Genomic DNA, 16540 nt, shown 5'->3' with positions numbered 1-16540 from the left:
GATCAGCAAGTTTTATACGCAACGAGTGGGAGAGAGTACATCCTGAGTGAGATGGGGCCAGAGTGAGTGTGGTTATCTGGAAATTTGGTGCAGAGAGGAAAATATATTTTTTGCTTTTTTGGCTTTAACTTTTTAGTAATAGTGGTGTTGCCCTGCTGCAGGAGTACGGGCTACAAGGGACAGAGCTGATTGGCAGTGGGTAAGGTTGAGTAAGTATTTACCACTTTTATTGCTTCTAGTTTATAAAGTCTTTGTTGTGGTTTATAGTTTGTAATTGCTGTATTCTGTAGTAACGAGGACCGGGGAAGAAGGGCCCTAGAGAAATGATATTTAGCATCTTCCAAAAGGTTGAATTTAAAATGGTATGTCATGGCAGGAGTGCTCAAAGCCATGGTGTGTTCCTCACGCTCTATGTGAGAAGCCAGGAACATCTCCAGTGTCCAGGGCCAGCATGTGTGCAGGAAGTGTCTCCAGCTGCAGCTCATGGAAGCCCGGGTTCGGAGCTGGAGTAGTGGATGGAGACATTGGAGCATCCGTGAGGGGGAGAGTATCGTTGTTAATACATATAGAGAGATGGTCACACCACAGGCTATGACTCCACAGGCAGGAAGGAAATGGGTGACCACCAGGCAGAGCAAGAGGATTTGGTAGGCAATGCAGGAATCTCCTGCGGCCATTCCCCTGCAAAACGAGTATACCGCTTTGGATACTGTTGAGGGGAAGGCCTCTCGGGGGAAAGCAGCAACAACCCAATTTGTTGTACTACAGTTGGCTCTATTGCACAGTGGAGGGGTAAAAAGTTAAACTTAAATTGGTGCTGTATAAAAAGTGTAGATGAAGAAAGATATAAACATTGCTAACGTGCTGCATTCTCCTTTAAACAGTGTGCCCGGTATGACAACGTCTTTGCTGCAGAGATTCTGATAGAAAGGGGAGTAAACGTTAATCGGCAAGATGAGGATTTGTGGACTGCGCTGCACGTGGCGTGTGCTTGTGATAATCCCGATATTGTTTTGCTTCTCATGTTGGTGAGTACAGAATGCAGACATGATCAAACTGCATTAATATCAATGCTTCCAGTGAAAGGGTTGGAGGATGTCAAGGTTTGCATGAAGGCTTCCATCTGAGCTGTTTCTGAGCTGTATCTTCCGACAGCCTCATTTCTCATTGGTGATAAAGCGATTAGATTTCACACAACAACCTCCCTTTCCCAAATAACGTACTGAAGATTGGGGCTGCAAGGATGAGGGTAAATAACTGAAAGACTAAAGATGTAGCCCTTTTTGCTGTAGGCTTTCTGCATCAAACTCAAAATTAAGACTTAATTCTTGGCAATTTAGGCAGGAATACAGTGAGTTGAAGAAAAAAGACTCTGCTTTTGAATAATTTCCTCAGAACGGTGCAAGTTTTCCTCTTCAACACATTTGTCCAGGTATTTATCTACTAGGACTCTGGGCTCAGATTTACTTGCACAGTATGGGCCTCACCACCAGAACCAAAAGCTGGGGGACTGCAGGCTTTGGCAAGTGAGGGGTTGATGAGGGGAATGTAGTTCACATGGTATGCAAGAAGTTTGATGAAGTGCCACCAAATAAGTTGGCAGAAAAGGTGAAGCCCATGAAATAAAAGGGATAATGCTAGCTTGGGTATGAAATTGGCTATGTGATAGGGAGCAGAGTTGCGGTAAATGGTTGTTATTCAAACTGGAAGAATGAATACTATGGGGTTGCCAAGGGTCATTACCTTTCTTGATCTATATTAATGATTAACCTAGACTTGGGTGTGTAATGAACGAGTTCAAAATTTGCAGGCGACACAAAACCTGAAAATATTGTGAACTGAGAGGATGGTGCTAAACCTCAAGAGGATGTTGACTGGCAAGTGGAATGAGCGGACACTTGGCAGATGAAATTTGATGCAGAAAAATATGAAGTGATATACGCTGGTAGAAAATACATGGAGAGGGAAAATAAAATAAAGGGGATAATTCCAAAAGGGGTGTAGAAATAAGAGAAATCTGGAGGTATATACACACAAATCATTGAAGGTGACAGGGCAGACTGAGAAAGTAGTTCAAAAGGCAGATGGGATCCTGGGCTTTATAAATAACCAGATGAAATCGAAGTTCTCAGCCGAGGGCTCAATTTCTGCTTCACCACCAAAATAGACCCCATCAGTCTCGCAGCAGACACAGAGGAATTCATTAGGGGAATGAGGCTGCGGGAATTCTTCCACAAACCCCAAGTGGCTAACAGCAAACACAATGAACCAGAACAGCTGGCAGAGAGATCCGCAGTGCAGCAACCGAAGAGGAAAAAGTCGAATTGGACTCCTCCGGAAGGCCGCTGCCCTCGACTTGACATGTATGCCCAAGCCGTCAGGAGGTGTGTCAACACCAGATTCATCAGCCGCACTCACAAAATAGCCCCGAACATCACCCAAGCACAACGCAACGCCATCCGCGCTCTGAAGACCAACCGCAACATTGTCATCAAACCAGCGAAGTAGGGGCCATTGTACTGAACAGAACGGATTACTGCAAAGAAGTGTACCGACAACTGAACAACGAGGAACACTGCAGACAGTTACCTGCAGATCTGACCAAAGAACACATCCGTCAACTCAACAGACTGATCAAGACATTTGATCCGGAACTTCAGAGCGTCCTCCGTGCTCTCATCCCACGTACTCCCCGTGTTGGAGATCTCTACTGCCTCCCGAAGATACACAAGGCAAACACACCCGGCTGTCCCATCGTATCGGGCAATGGGACCCTGTGCGAGAATCTCTCCGGCTACATTGAGGGCATCCTGAAACCCATTGTACAAAGAACCCCCAGCTTTTGTCGCGACACTATGGACTTCCTACAGAAACTCAGCACACATAGAGCAGTTGAACCAGGAGCACTCCTCATCACAATGGATGTCTTGGCACTCTACACCAGCATCCCCCATGACGATGGCATTGCTGCAACTGCCTCAGTACTCAATGCAGACAGCTGCCAATCTCCAGATGCAATTTTATAACTCATCTGCTTCATCCTGGACCACAATGTCTTCATCTTCAACAATCAGTTCTTCATCCAGACACACGGAACAGCCATGGGGACCAGATTCGCACCTCAATATGCTAACATCTTGATGCACAGGTTCGAACAAGACCTCTTCACCACACAGGACCTTCAACCGATGCTATACACTAGATACATCGATGACAATTTCTTCCTTTGGACTCATGGTGAACAATCACTGAAACAACTATATGATGACATCAACAAGTTCCATTCCACCATCATGGACTACTCTCCGGAATCGGTTGCATTCTTGGACACACGCATCTCCATCAAGGACGGTCACCTCAGCACCTCACTGTACCGCAAGCCCACGGATAACCTCACGATGCTTCACTTCTCCAACTTCCACCCTGAACACGTTAAAGAAGCCACCCCCAACGGACAAGCCCTCCGTATACACAGGATCTGCTTAGATCACAGGAGGATCGCAACAGACACCTCCAGACGCTGAAAGATGCCCTCATAAGAACAGGATATGGCGTTCGACTCATCGATCGACAGTTTTGACGCACCACAGCGAAAAACCGCACTGACCTCCTCAGAAGACAAACACGGGACACGGCGGACAGAGTACCCTTCGTTGTCCAGTAATTTCGCGGAGCGGAGAAGCTACGATATCTTCTCCGGAGCCTTCAACATGTCATTGATGAAGACAAACATCTCGCCAAGGCCATCCCCACACCCCCACTTCTTACGTTCAAACAACCGCACAACCTCAAACAGACCATTGTCCACAGCAAACTACCCAGCCTTCAGGAGAACAGTGACCACGACACCACACAACCCTGCCACAGCAACCTCTGCAAGACGTGCCGGATCATCATCACGGATGCCCTCATCTCACGTGAGAACACCATCCACCAGGTACACGGTACATACTCTTGCAACTCGGCCAACGTTGTCCACCTGATACGCTGCAGGAAAGGATGTCCCGAGGCATGGTATATTGGGGAGACGATGCAGACGCTATGACAACGGATGAATAAACACCGCTCGACAATCACCAGGCAAGACTGTTCTCTTCCTGTTGGGGAACACTTCAGCATTCACGGGCGTTCGGCTTCTGATCTTTGGGTAAGCGTTCTCCAAGGCGGCCTTCACGACACACGACAACACAGAGTCGCTGAGCAGAGACTGATAGCCAAGTTCCGCACACATGAGGACGGCTTCAACTGGGATCTTGGGTTCATGTCACACTATCTGTAACCCCCACGACTTTCCTGGGCTTGCAAATTCTCATTAACTGTCCTGGCTGGAGACAATACACATCTCTTTAACCTGTGCTTAACGCTCTCTCCACTCACATTGTCGGTACCTTTAAGACTTGATTACCTGTAAAGACTCGCATTCCAACCATTATTGTGTGAATTGAGTTTGTGTCTTTATATGCCCTGTTTGTGAACAGAACTCCCACTCACCTGATGAAGGGGCAGCGCTCCGAAAGCTAGTGGCTTGTGCTACCAAATAAACCTGTTGGACTTTAACCTGGTGTTGTGAGATTTCTTACTAAAGGCAGAGTGCAAAGATTATGATGAACCATTGCAAAGCACTGGTTCCATCTCAACTGGAATATTGTATTCAATTCTGGGTATCACATTTTGGGAAGGATGTGAAAGCATTCGAGAAAGTGCAGAAAAAATTACAAGAATGGTTTCAGCGATGAGAAACTTCAGTAATGTGGATAGATTGAAGAAGCCAAGACACTCCTTTAAGGAGAAGGCTGAAGGAGATTTGACAGAAGAGTTTAAAATAATGAGGGGTCTGGACGGACTAGGTAGAGAGAAATAGCTCCAATTGGAGGAAGATTCAAGAATCAGACAATACTGGTTTAAGATGAATGGCAAAAGAACCAACAGCAAGATGAAGAAAAATGCTTTTACACAGAGGGTGTTTAGGATCTTGAATGCACTTCCTGAAAGTGTGAAAGAGAGAGATTCAATCTGGGACCTTGGAAAAAAAACTTTCATAAACACCTGAAGAGAGAAAAAAAAGGGCGCTAGGCAATGAGTGAGTGAGTGGGACTAACTGAGTTGTTCTTGCAGAGATCTGGCACTGTCATTATGGGCCAAATGACTCTCTCTGTGCTGTAACCACTCTATGATTCTAGTTACTCTATACTCTCCACTGGCTCCGTTAGAGTTTCTAGAGATGCTTAGTGGTTGGCAGAATGGTTTAAAGTTGGTGAAATTAACAGGGAATAGTACTGAACTTGGCGAAGCCTTGGTTTTGACATCCAAAAACTCTGGTCAGACCACTTGCTCCTAATCATGGGTGTTAAGAGTTACAGTCACTCTCTTGAATTTCAACATGAAAAGAGGTTGGACAGAGCCAGTAAAGAATAGGACAAGTTGCTGACAAGAGGAAGAAGGGCTTTCAGCTGAGGGTTCTTTGAGAGCACTTCTCTTAGATCAACATAGGCCAGGAGCAGTTTGTGTGTCATGCAAGCTTTAACATGGAGGTGCTCGTAAAACTCTGCTGATTCTTGGAAGCAGGCCACTAGCCTCAAAGCAGGGCAAGGCTGGCATGGCCAGTGATAGTGAAGGAGTTCATTTTCTGACCAGGGAGAAGCAGGCAAAACATGAACATGGCTTTACTTGGATATTAGGTTTTTCCATGGTGCAGACTGCCATTGATTATGTACATGATGCTTTGCAGGCTTGTATCTAAATGCTGAGGTGCAACCACAAATGTTCTACTTGCCGCTGAATATGAAGTTGTTTTGTGACCGTGTTTAGCAGATCTTACCAGTTTAAGTCCATTATCCTGACACAAATCATGCTACTTTCATTCTGCACTAATCCACAGTCCTCTGAGCATTCCAATATTTCATATAAAAGTTGTTCGCTCACTTGGTGCCTATTTTATATGCCTTATCCCTAGTGCTCCTATGAATTGATCATGCAGTGGCTGCAACATGGCTAGTGCAAAGCTGTTGACTTTCACTAATGGAGACTGCAGAAGCCTTTACAGGATGCTGTCAAGCAGCTCTGGGCTTAAAAAGTCTAGCTTCAGATTATACTACCTTGGCATATATGGCAGTGGTCAGGGCTGGCTGGTTGAGAGATAACAGTAATGACACTGGCAGAATGGGAGTAGTGCAAGCATAACTGTGTGCTTAAGCCCCATCCCTCAAAATGACAGCATGAAACATGTCCATTTGCTTTATTTTTTGATGAAGTACCATAAGATCTGAGAAGAAAACCTGCCTGTTTCTCTGGCGGGAAACACACTGGTTTTCGGTCAGAACCTGACGCTTGGCCATTTTTTTGGTAACATTCCGCCCAAAGCCTCACACTGAAATAGTCCCACTTGCGTGTTTGTTCTTTGTGGTTCTTCACACACTTATGTGATCAAATCCTTTTCCAGAAGTTTTGTCCTGGCCATGGATAATTGTGTGTGTGTTCACCTGATATAGCTGTTTGAAGGATGAGTTACCTTGTGTGATTATGTATACATGCTGTACCTTACTGTCAGGAAAAGACCATTCCATGTGTCAAATCGATGAAGTCTTCTTCAATGATCTGCACAACTTTGCAAAAAGGTTTCACTTAAAGCACAGGTTGCATTTCTTCCCTCAAGCTGGATATTGCGTTGTGACTAGCTGATATTACAATCCTGGACCAGACCCCCAAATGTTTGGTATGATTGGTTAGGGACCAAAAACTTTTTGTTTGAGGTAAAAAGTTTGAGATTCAAGGCACTTGCTAAGAGAATAAAGTAACAAAGTTCCACAGGTTTTGAACAAACAATAAACTTTACTATACAAGGTCAGAAAGATGAAACAATTTACAATAACTATTTTCAGAGTTAGTATGACATATGTGTGAATTAATAGAAAAACTGTGATCAAACACACCACACTGCACAATAAATGGCAGATGCGACCAAGACAGATTTCTCAACATTCCACCCAGTTATCAGTAAATATTAAGACAATCAATCTTATTGGAACTCTGTCTCTCTCTCTCTCTCTCTCTCTGAAAGGATTCTAGTTTTCATCTTTGAAGATCTCATCTTGGAATTCTCTCCAAAGGTTGCTCTGGTTTGGAAGCGCCTCAAACATGGCGCAACTTGCAGGTTTTAGTCTTCTGAGACTCCATTCCCCTGGATTTCCGAGTCTACACTCCAGCACCAACTCACAAGCACAACTTCAGTTCTTTAGCCATGCCAAGCAGCATACTATTGCTCCAAAAGGGTATCTTCACCCCAATGGTCCACACCAAGAATTCACCAACCTTTTTAGATCTAGTGTTTCATTTGAGCCCCAATTCTTATAGTCTGCCAACTGCAGCCCCTTTTTTCTGCTTGGAACCTCTTTCTTTGTCCCTCTCCATAATCTTATCTGCGACTCTCTTTGGGACCTCTCCTGTCTCCACTCCCTGTTGCCTGCTTCGAGCTCCTTCTCTGATTATGGTGCTCAGCTTCTGAGAGACATAGTCCAATTTTCACACTGTTTTCTTTTTGTGCAGCCTCACAGGGCCTGTCCTCAGCCTGAAGCACTGCAAAATTCTGGATTGCACATGTGCTGCCTGGTTCTGGCCCACGCATGTGCAAAATCCCTGAAGTCTGTCAGGACTTGGATCCTGACTTCTGCCTGACAAGATGGTAAGTTGACTCTTGTAACAATGAGCCTTTCCACAATTTGCAGGTATCTGACTGTGATGGGGCATTTGTTGATGAGATTGCTAAGATCTTCATCCATAACCTTTGCACTTGAGCCGTATGGGCAAACTGTGTCTGCAACTTGGGTCTAAGTTTGCATTGCTGTGTAACCTCTTTGAATGTGAATGACAGTCCAAATCCAATCTGCCAATGTTGTGGCTTATTCCAAGTTAAAGCATCTCCATGAGGAAATGTTTCTTAATTCGTGGATTGGAGTCTTTTCAATTAATTGGTCAGTTTAGCTCATTGGTTAGTATACCAAATTTACATGTAGAAACAAAATTTCTCAGAACTGTCACATGTTGTTTTATAGGTTCTCCATTTCCCTGGTATTTCTGATGCAAAGTATATTGTTCGACCATCACATGTTTCTTTAGTTCAAAGTATTTCACAAGGGCACATAATTGCTTTATCAACACAGACAAAGTTTCCGTGAGCTGCTTGAATATTCACCAGCCTTCTGCTCCAAGGCAATGTACAATTATCGTCATCTTGAAAATTGCTGCTACATCTGGCTGATCCATTCCTGTAGCATGCAATCCCACAACATTGGAGGGTCTCCAGGTGTTGCTGGAGCTGCTAAAGTTAAACTTTTCTCAACCATCTCCGGACAATTTTTGTTACAAATTTGCTAGTTGGCTGTATATCTTGTTTATCGTAAAGCAATGCAGAGATGACTCTGGATTTAAATCCAAATGGTTTATTTATAGAACTTTAAAACATCTCAAAACTTGCAGTAGTTTCACCACATGCATATTTGCATCTCAGATCCCAGACTCTTTCTGGGATATTGCCTGTGTCATTTGCAATTTAATTCGCTAGCTCCATTCACAGGCTTAAGCAATCTAGCTAGTGTACAAACATTAGTTACCAGACTAGCATAATCAAAAATAGATTAAACAAACCATTCAATATGACAGGCAGTTAAGTCCTAAAATAAATGCAAAATATTGCTCATACTGGAAATCTGAAATAAGTACAGAAAATTCTGGGAAACAAAAACAGGAGTTCTGGCAGCATCTGTGGAAAGAAAAACAGAGTTAGCATTTTGAGTCCCTCTGGGGACTCACTGAAACTGCCAGGCTGTGTTTCTTTAGTTTTAACAGATTTGGGGTTTAAATAAATTCACAGTTTCACAGTTCTACAGACATTCTCCGGCCTTCAAGAGTATTAATAACTACTCTAATAATTTGTTACTCCCACACTGGGTTAATGGCTTTGTTGCAACCAAAAATGAGTCAGTTTGGACTTAGCACTGAGTTCAGATGGCCCTATAGGGCTCAGGTTTCTCTTATGTGTGAATCATCCTCCATCCTCCTTACTTCCACTGCAAAATGGGATCTGTGAGAAATGAAGACACGACTTCCAGATCCAAGACCCTTGACTCTGAAATTCCAGACCAATACATCTGCCTTAAATTTTAACAAAGGCTATTTTCATCCTCAATTATCAATGCACAGCTTTATGATGGAAGCAGCAAGCTCTCCAAAATGTTTAACAAATATATGTATACACAAATAAGCTTTATCCAAACTGTCAGCAGTATTTTTTTGTCAGATTAATTTCTATGGTCATCTCACTCCACTATCTCTACCCATCAACTAATGCATTAATAAAACACTGTGGCTGACAATTAGGTTAGTTTTCTGCTATCAGCACTTATAGTATGGAGCAGACTTATTGCATGGACTTTTCCTCTTCAGCATCAACTTTCGCTGCTTATTAAGTGTGTGTGATCATACTGGTACATGGAATAGGATCCTTTTGGGAACACTCGTGCAAAAAAAATGGATTTCTGAAATGCAATGCAAATTTTTTTTTGTTACTGTACTGCAGTCAGATATTTTACAACACGTAAGGTGTGGCAGCTCATGTACATGAAGTAACATTGTAAAAGCAAGGACATTGACTGTAAAGTTTTACTTGTCTTAAAGATGGCAAAATACATAACTGCAAGCACATTGAATACATTTTGCATTGCTTTAATGCTGAGTGTTCAGTATCTTTCAATGGCATTGTGCGGATTTTATAGTGGAAAGCAGAATTTGTTTAGCTCTGCAATGCAATTGAAAAAGCATCACAGGTTGTGGATGCAATGATGAGAAAACTGCAGCCAATACCTTGATCAGATTTTCCCTGATGGTTTCCAAATTCATAGATCTATAGAATCCCAACAGTGCAAAAATGCAAAAAGAGGCCATTCAGCCCATGGAGTCAGCACCGACTCTCTGAAGAGCATCATTACTCCCCTATGCCTGTAACCGAGCACATTTACCATGGCTCAGTCACCTATCCTACGCATCATCATAGTTCTCCTTTGTTCCTCTGTTCAAGAAGGGCGGAAGAGAGAATCTGGGAAATTACAGGTCTGTGAGTCATCTTAGGTACTCACATCTAGAAAAGAATAGGCTTATTAGCGATAGGCAACTTGGTTTTCTGAAGGGGATGTTGTGTCTCACAAACTTGATTTGAGTTCTTTGAGGAAGTGACAAGAAAAACTGACCAGGGCAGGGCAGTGGACATTGTATACATGGACTTCAGTAAAGCCTTCGATAAGGTTCCTCATGGCAGGCTGATACAAAGAACAAAGAACAGTACAGCACAGGAAACAGGCCCTTCGGCCCTCCAAGCCTGTGCCGCTCCTTGGTCCAACGAGACCAATCGTTTGTATCCCTCCATTCCCAGGCTGCTCATGTGACTATCCAGGTAAGTTTTAAACGATGTCAGCGTGCCTGCCTCCACCACCCTACTTGGCAGCGCATTCCAGGCCCCCACCACCCTCTGTGTAAAAAACGTCCCTCTGATATCTGAGTTATACTTCGCCCCTCTCAGCTTGAGCCCGTGACCCCTCGTGATCGTCACCTCCGACCTGGGAAAAAGCTTCCCACTGTTCACCCTATCTATACCCTTCATAATCTTGGACACCTCTATTAGATCTCCCCTCATTCTCCGTCTTTCCAAGGAGAACAACCCCAGTCTACCCAATCTCTCCTCATAGCTAAGACCCTCCATACCAGGCAACATCCTGGTAAACCTTTTCTGCACTCTCTCTAACGCCTCCACGTCCTTCTGGTAGTGCGGCGACCAGAACTGGACGCAGTACTCCAAATGTGGCCTAACCAGCGTTCTATACAGCTGCATCATCAGACTCCAGCTTTTATACTCTATACCCCGTCCTATAAAGGCAAGCATACCATATGCCTTCTTCACCACCTTCTCCACCTGTGTTGCCACCTTCAAGGATTTGTGGACTTGCACACCGAGGTCCCTCTGTGTTTCTATACTCCTGATGACTCTGCCATTTATTGTATAACTCCTCCCTACATTATTTCTTCCAAAATGCATCACTTCGCATTTATCCGGATTAAACTCCATCTGCCACCTCTCCGCCCAATTTTCCAGCCTATCTATATCCTGCTGTATTGCCCGACAATGCTCTTCGCTATCCGCAAGTCCAGCCATCTTCGTGTCATCTGCAAACTTGCTGATTACACCAGTTACACCTTCTTCCAAATCATTTATATATATCACAAATAGCAGAGGTCCCAGTACAGAGCCCTGCGGAACACCACTGGTCACAGACCTCCAGCCGGAAAAAGACCCTTCGACCACTACCCTCTGTCTCCTATGGCCAAGCCAGTTCTCCACCCATCTAGCCACTTCTCCTTGTATCCCATGAGCCTTAACCTTCTTAACCAACCTGCCATGTGGGACTTTGTCAAATGCCTTACTGAAATCCATATAGACGACATCCACGGCCCTTCCTTCATCAACCGTTTTTGTCACTTCCTCAAAAAACTCCACCAAATTTGTAAGGCACGACCTCCCTCTTACAAAACCATGCTGTCTGTCACTAATGAGATTGTTCCGTTCTAAATGCACATACATCCTGTCTCTAAGAATCCTCTCCAGACGGTACAGAAGGTGAAGTCATATGGGATCCGAGGTGAGCTGGTAAGATGGATACAAAACTGGCCTGGGCATAGAAAACAGAGAGAGTAGCAGTGGAAGGATACTTTTTCTAACTGGAGATCTGTGACAAGCAGTGTTCCACAAGGATCAGTGCTGGGGCCTCTGTTTGTAATATATGTATATAAATTATTTGGAGGAAAATGTAAGTAGTTTGATCAGTAAATTTGAAGATGATACAAAAATTGGGGGCATAGCAGATAGTGAAGAATATTGTCAGAGGATATGGCAGGATATAAATCGGCTGGAGACCTGAGCCAAAAGATGGCAGATAGCATTTAACCTGGACAAATGTGAGGTGATGCGATTTGGAAGGTCCACTGCAGAAGAAAAGTATACAGTAAATGGTAAACCCTTTAGAAATATTAGCATATAGAGGGATCTAGGCATTCAGATGTACAGTTCCCTGAAGGTGGCAACTCGGGTGGTTAAGAAGGCATATAGCATGCTGGCCTTCATCGGTCACGGCGTTGAGTATAGGAATTAGAAAATCATGTTGCAGCTGTATAAGACTTTGGTTAGGCTGCATTTGGAGTATTGTGTACAATTCTGGTTGCCACACTACCAGAAGGATGTTGATGCATTGGAAAGGGTGCAGAAGAGATTTGCCAGGATGTTGCCTGGTTTGGAGGATATGGACTATGAAGAAAGATTGAACAAACTTGGATTGTTTTCACTGAAACCTTGGATGATGAGGGGAGACCTGATAGGGAGGTTTACAAGATTATGACAGGCTTGGATAGAGTGGATAGTCAGTCTTTTTCCCAGCGTCGAAGGGTCAATTACTCAGGGGCATAGGTTGAAAGTGAAAGAGGGAAAGTTTAAAAGAGATGTAAGGGGCAAGATTTTCACACCAAGGGTAGTGAATAAGTGGAACATGCTGCCGGAGGAAGTGCTGGAAGCAGATTCTTTAACAAAGCAGATTCTATAACAATGTTCAAGAGGCATCTGGATAGATACATGAATAGGCAGGGAATAGAGGGATGTGGACCACATAGAGACAAGAAAATATTAGATTAGAGAGGCATCTGTGTTGGCACAGACTTGGTGGGCTGAAGGGCCTGTTCCTGTGCTCTACTGTTCTTTGTTCTCTATTGCCACAAAATTATATTCCTGTGTGGTGTTACAATGCGGAGGTTGACTCCCTTTTTAGAAGTAACACCAAATCCCCCAAAGAGGAACACCTCACCTCATAATCTGTTAAAAGTGTATGGGGAGGTGTGAACTGTTCTTCAGTGACGTTTAGTGGGTAACTAACAGAAATGCCTGACACTCACTTTAAAATGAACACTCAACCATTTATTTATTTAACTAACAGGGAACTTTAAACAAGTAATATATCAAATAAAATAAGATTCGAAGGTATGCTGTTGAAATAAATACAATACTCGTTCATTTGCCAAAAAAAAAATAGAAATCAGTCACTCTCAAAAATACAACCAGGTTTGTGGCTTTCGGAATATTTTGGATTTCTTCTGTTGAATCCTCTGTCTGAAAGTTCTTTCTGATTTGGTACCTTTCGCTAGTTAGATGCTGTGTTCCCTTAAGAGATATCTGAAGCTGGCGGAGTTGAGAACTGCTCTCTCCCTCTCGAGGCTTAAGAGGTGGCAGTTCTTCAGTTGCTCCTCTGTTTTTCCCCCGCACTCTCTCAATATTGTGACGACCTATCAATATTTCTACAATAGGATTGGTCGGATGTTGTTGACACCATCAAATTCAAATTTTATAGGTTCATGGTAGCATAGTGCCTGCTTTAAATTGCTGGGGCTAAATTCAACAAAACAGGTTGTCTTGACAAGACTACTGCTTGACTTTTTGATAGGGTCCAAGCTGAAACATTTGTATGTACTTTGCATTTTAAACCTCCAAGCACTGAAACAAAACACCAGCTTTTAAAGGGACCACACAATGTTTTTTTCCCTGTAGCTTTTTTACATCTTTACCAACATCAAATTCCAAATTCTCAAACTCAGCACACAACAGTGGCTATGTGCAGCTCACCAACTATAGTTGCTACTATAGTGTTTCGTATCTATATACATATGCATTTATATGCGTACTGGAGACCTAATTTTGACATTGCATTACCTCTTAGTCTGACCCCACCTAATATCTTATTTTTTTCTTACTCTGGTGCTATCTGCCCCTCCCAATCCTTTGTGCACCTGATTTCTCCTTTCTAATGCTACATCCCTGTTCCCATCCCTCAGCTAAGTTGGTTTAAACCCAACAGCAATAGTAAATGGCCCCACAAGGAAGTTGATCCTGGCTCTGTTGAGCTGCAACCTGTCCAGCTTGTTTAGTTCCGACTTCCCCCAGAACCAGTCCGAGGATTCTAAAGCCCTCCCTAGTGCACCATCTCTGCAACCTCAATTCATCATTCGGGGGTGAAACGGTGGCACAGTGATTAGCACTGCTGCCTCACAACGCCAGGGATCCGGGTTCAATTCTGGCCTCGGGTCCCTGTCGGTGTGGAGTTTGCACATTCGCGCCTTGTCTGTGTGGGTTTCCTCCGGGTGCTCCAGCTTCCTCCCATAGTACAGAGATGTGTGGGTTAGGTTGATTGGCCATGGTAAATTGACCCTAGTGTCAGGGGATTAGCAAAGTAAATATGTGTGGTTACAGGAATAGGGCCTGGGTGGGATTGTGGTCGGTACAGACTCGATGGGCCTAATTGCCTCCTTCTGCACTGTAGGGATTCGATGATTCTATCTGCCCTCTCCTCCTGTTTCAAAACTCATTAGCATGTGGCAGCAGGACTAATCCAAAGATTTCTATCTTTGATGTCCTATTTCTTTGTCTCCGTCCTAGATCACCAAAATCTGACAGCTGGACCTCATCCTTCTTTCTACCTGTATTGCTGTTACTGATGATGATCGGATATTGATCACGATCTCTGGCTGTTGATGCCTCATACAGTCCTCCTAGAATGCTCTGTAGCCGCTCAGTGACCCTGAGGGCAAAATGCCATCCTGGAATTGCTTCTGCAGTTGCAGAAACACCTTTAAATATATTATTATTACTGCTTTCCCAAGCTTCCCCCTGTCCCATCATACAGTTGAACCACTCATAGTGCCATCGGCATGGCTCTGACTGCTGTCATCAGAGGAACTGGATTTATCTTTACACCCTTTTTTGAACAAGGATGTAACATTTGCAGTTCTCCAGTTTCTGGAGCCACCCCTGTGGCTAAGGAAGGCTGAAAAATGATGGTTGGCACCCTGCAATTTCCACTTTCCTCCATTTACTTGGATGCATCATATGCAGTCCTGATGTCTTAACTTTAAATACAGCCAGCCTATCCAATACCTCCGCCTTATCAATTTTAAACTCTTCTAGTGTCTGAATTACCTCCCCTTTCACCCTGGCCGGGATAGCATCTTTTCCCTTGGTAATCACAGATGCAAGGTATTCATTTAAAACCTCAGCTATGCCCTCTTTCTCCATGTTTAAAATCCATTTTTGCTCCTGGATCACCGTTTTACTTTTTTATATGTCTACAGAAGACCCTATGTTGGCAACTAGTCTTTTTTCATAGTCCCTCCTTCCTTCTCTGATTTGCTTTTTCACTTTCCCTCTGAACTTTCTATATTCAGCTGGTTCTCAATTGTATTTGTCCCTATATCGGTCATAATCACACTTTTTTCCTTTTTCATTCCTATCCCTTTTGTCATCCAGGATTTCTGGATTTGTTTGCCTGACCTTTTTCCTTTCAAGAGAATACATGTTGACTGCCTGAACTATCTCCTCTTTGAAGGTAGCCCACTATCTGGCTGCCATTTTTCCTGTCAACCTTTCACTCAAATTTATTCGACCCAGCTCTATTCTTGCCCCATTGAAGTTAGCTTCCCCCCCACCCCCCAAAGTTAATTATTACAAGATAATGGTTGGAATGTGAGTCTTCCAATCATTCCAACTCGCATTCCAACCATTATCTTGTAAATTGAGTTTGTGTCTACATATGCCCTGTTTGTGAACACAACTCCCACTCACCTGATGAAGGGGCAGTGCTCCGAAAGCTTGTGGCTTGTGCTACCAAATAAACCTGTTGGACTTTAACCTGATGTTGTGAGACTTCTTACAGTGTAAGAGGCTGTTACAGTGACAAGAGGCCTGCAATGGTCTGTACCTTTTTTACTGTGTCTTAGACCCTAAGCCTACATCAAGACATAAACGAAAATGAAACTCCATCCTTTCACCTGACGAAGCGCTGCATCATTGGTGGTGTTGTTTTTGAAGATGAGGTGTAAAACTGGGGCCCCAGCTTGCTTATTCCATCAGTCTGTCTGTGTCCTCCTCACAAAGACTACGTTTCTGAATATTATGTCAATTACTAAAAAGAAAGCATGTCAGTTTTATGGAATTTTGTATTTGAAATGTAAAGTTAGAAACAGAATTGCCAGTGGTGAGCAGTTTATTCTAAATCCCCATGGATGGGTTTATCATACTTGGATGGCAGCATTATGACCTGCACACAATGCAGGCAAAACATTGGCGTAATCTTTTACTCATGAGGTAACTATTTTTCTTAAATATAAAACAAAATTGGTAATGAAATGTTGAGTTAGTGGTACAACCCCAATTAAGAAAGCAACAAGTATCACACTTGTCCTTATTTGGTAATTTGTTTTTACAATATCACCGGGGCCATTTTCACCCGCACTGCCTTGGGCATTAATATTGTGGGGAGTGCAACATTGTGGAATGCAGCTGACTTTCATCCCACTGTTTTCAATGGAACAAAACACAGACAACTTTTAGAGTGGGTTGCCAATCAGCTCCACGAGATGATCATTCAGGAGGAGAAAGCCAAAGCTGTTAGATATGAAATTCAAC

General features: G+C 43.5%; 1 protein-coding gene across 2 annotated transcripts in view; it reads left to right on the top strand.

The window, feature by feature from the left end:
• The first annotated feature begins 901 nt into the window (after window positions 1–901).
• The window catches only part of myo16 (myosin XVI), a 427463-nt gene continuing 411824 nt past the window's right edge, over window positions 902–16540 (top strand). Inside the window, exon 1 of one of the 2 annotated variants that reach the window (XM_078221662.1) lies at window positions 902–1028. In XM_078221662.1, coding sequence (XP_078077788.1) covers window positions 1023–1028 — 6 coding nt within the window. In that variant the 5' untranslated portion in view covers window positions 902–1022. Of the gene's footprint in view, window positions 1029–7544; window positions 7679–16540 lie in introns of those variants that run through there. The other variant, XM_078221663.1, reaches the window with a different exon arrangement.

Source organism: Mustelus asterias, chromosome 10 (genome assembly GCF_964213995.1).
Source record: "Mustelus asterias chromosome 10, sMusAst1.hap1.1, whole genome shotgun sequence".
Taxonomy (NCBI): domain Eukaryota; kingdom Metazoa; phylum Chordata; class Chondrichthyes; order Carcharhiniformes; family Triakidae; genus Mustelus; species Mustelus asterias.
This window is presented reverse-complemented; position numbering and strand designations above follow the sequence as displayed.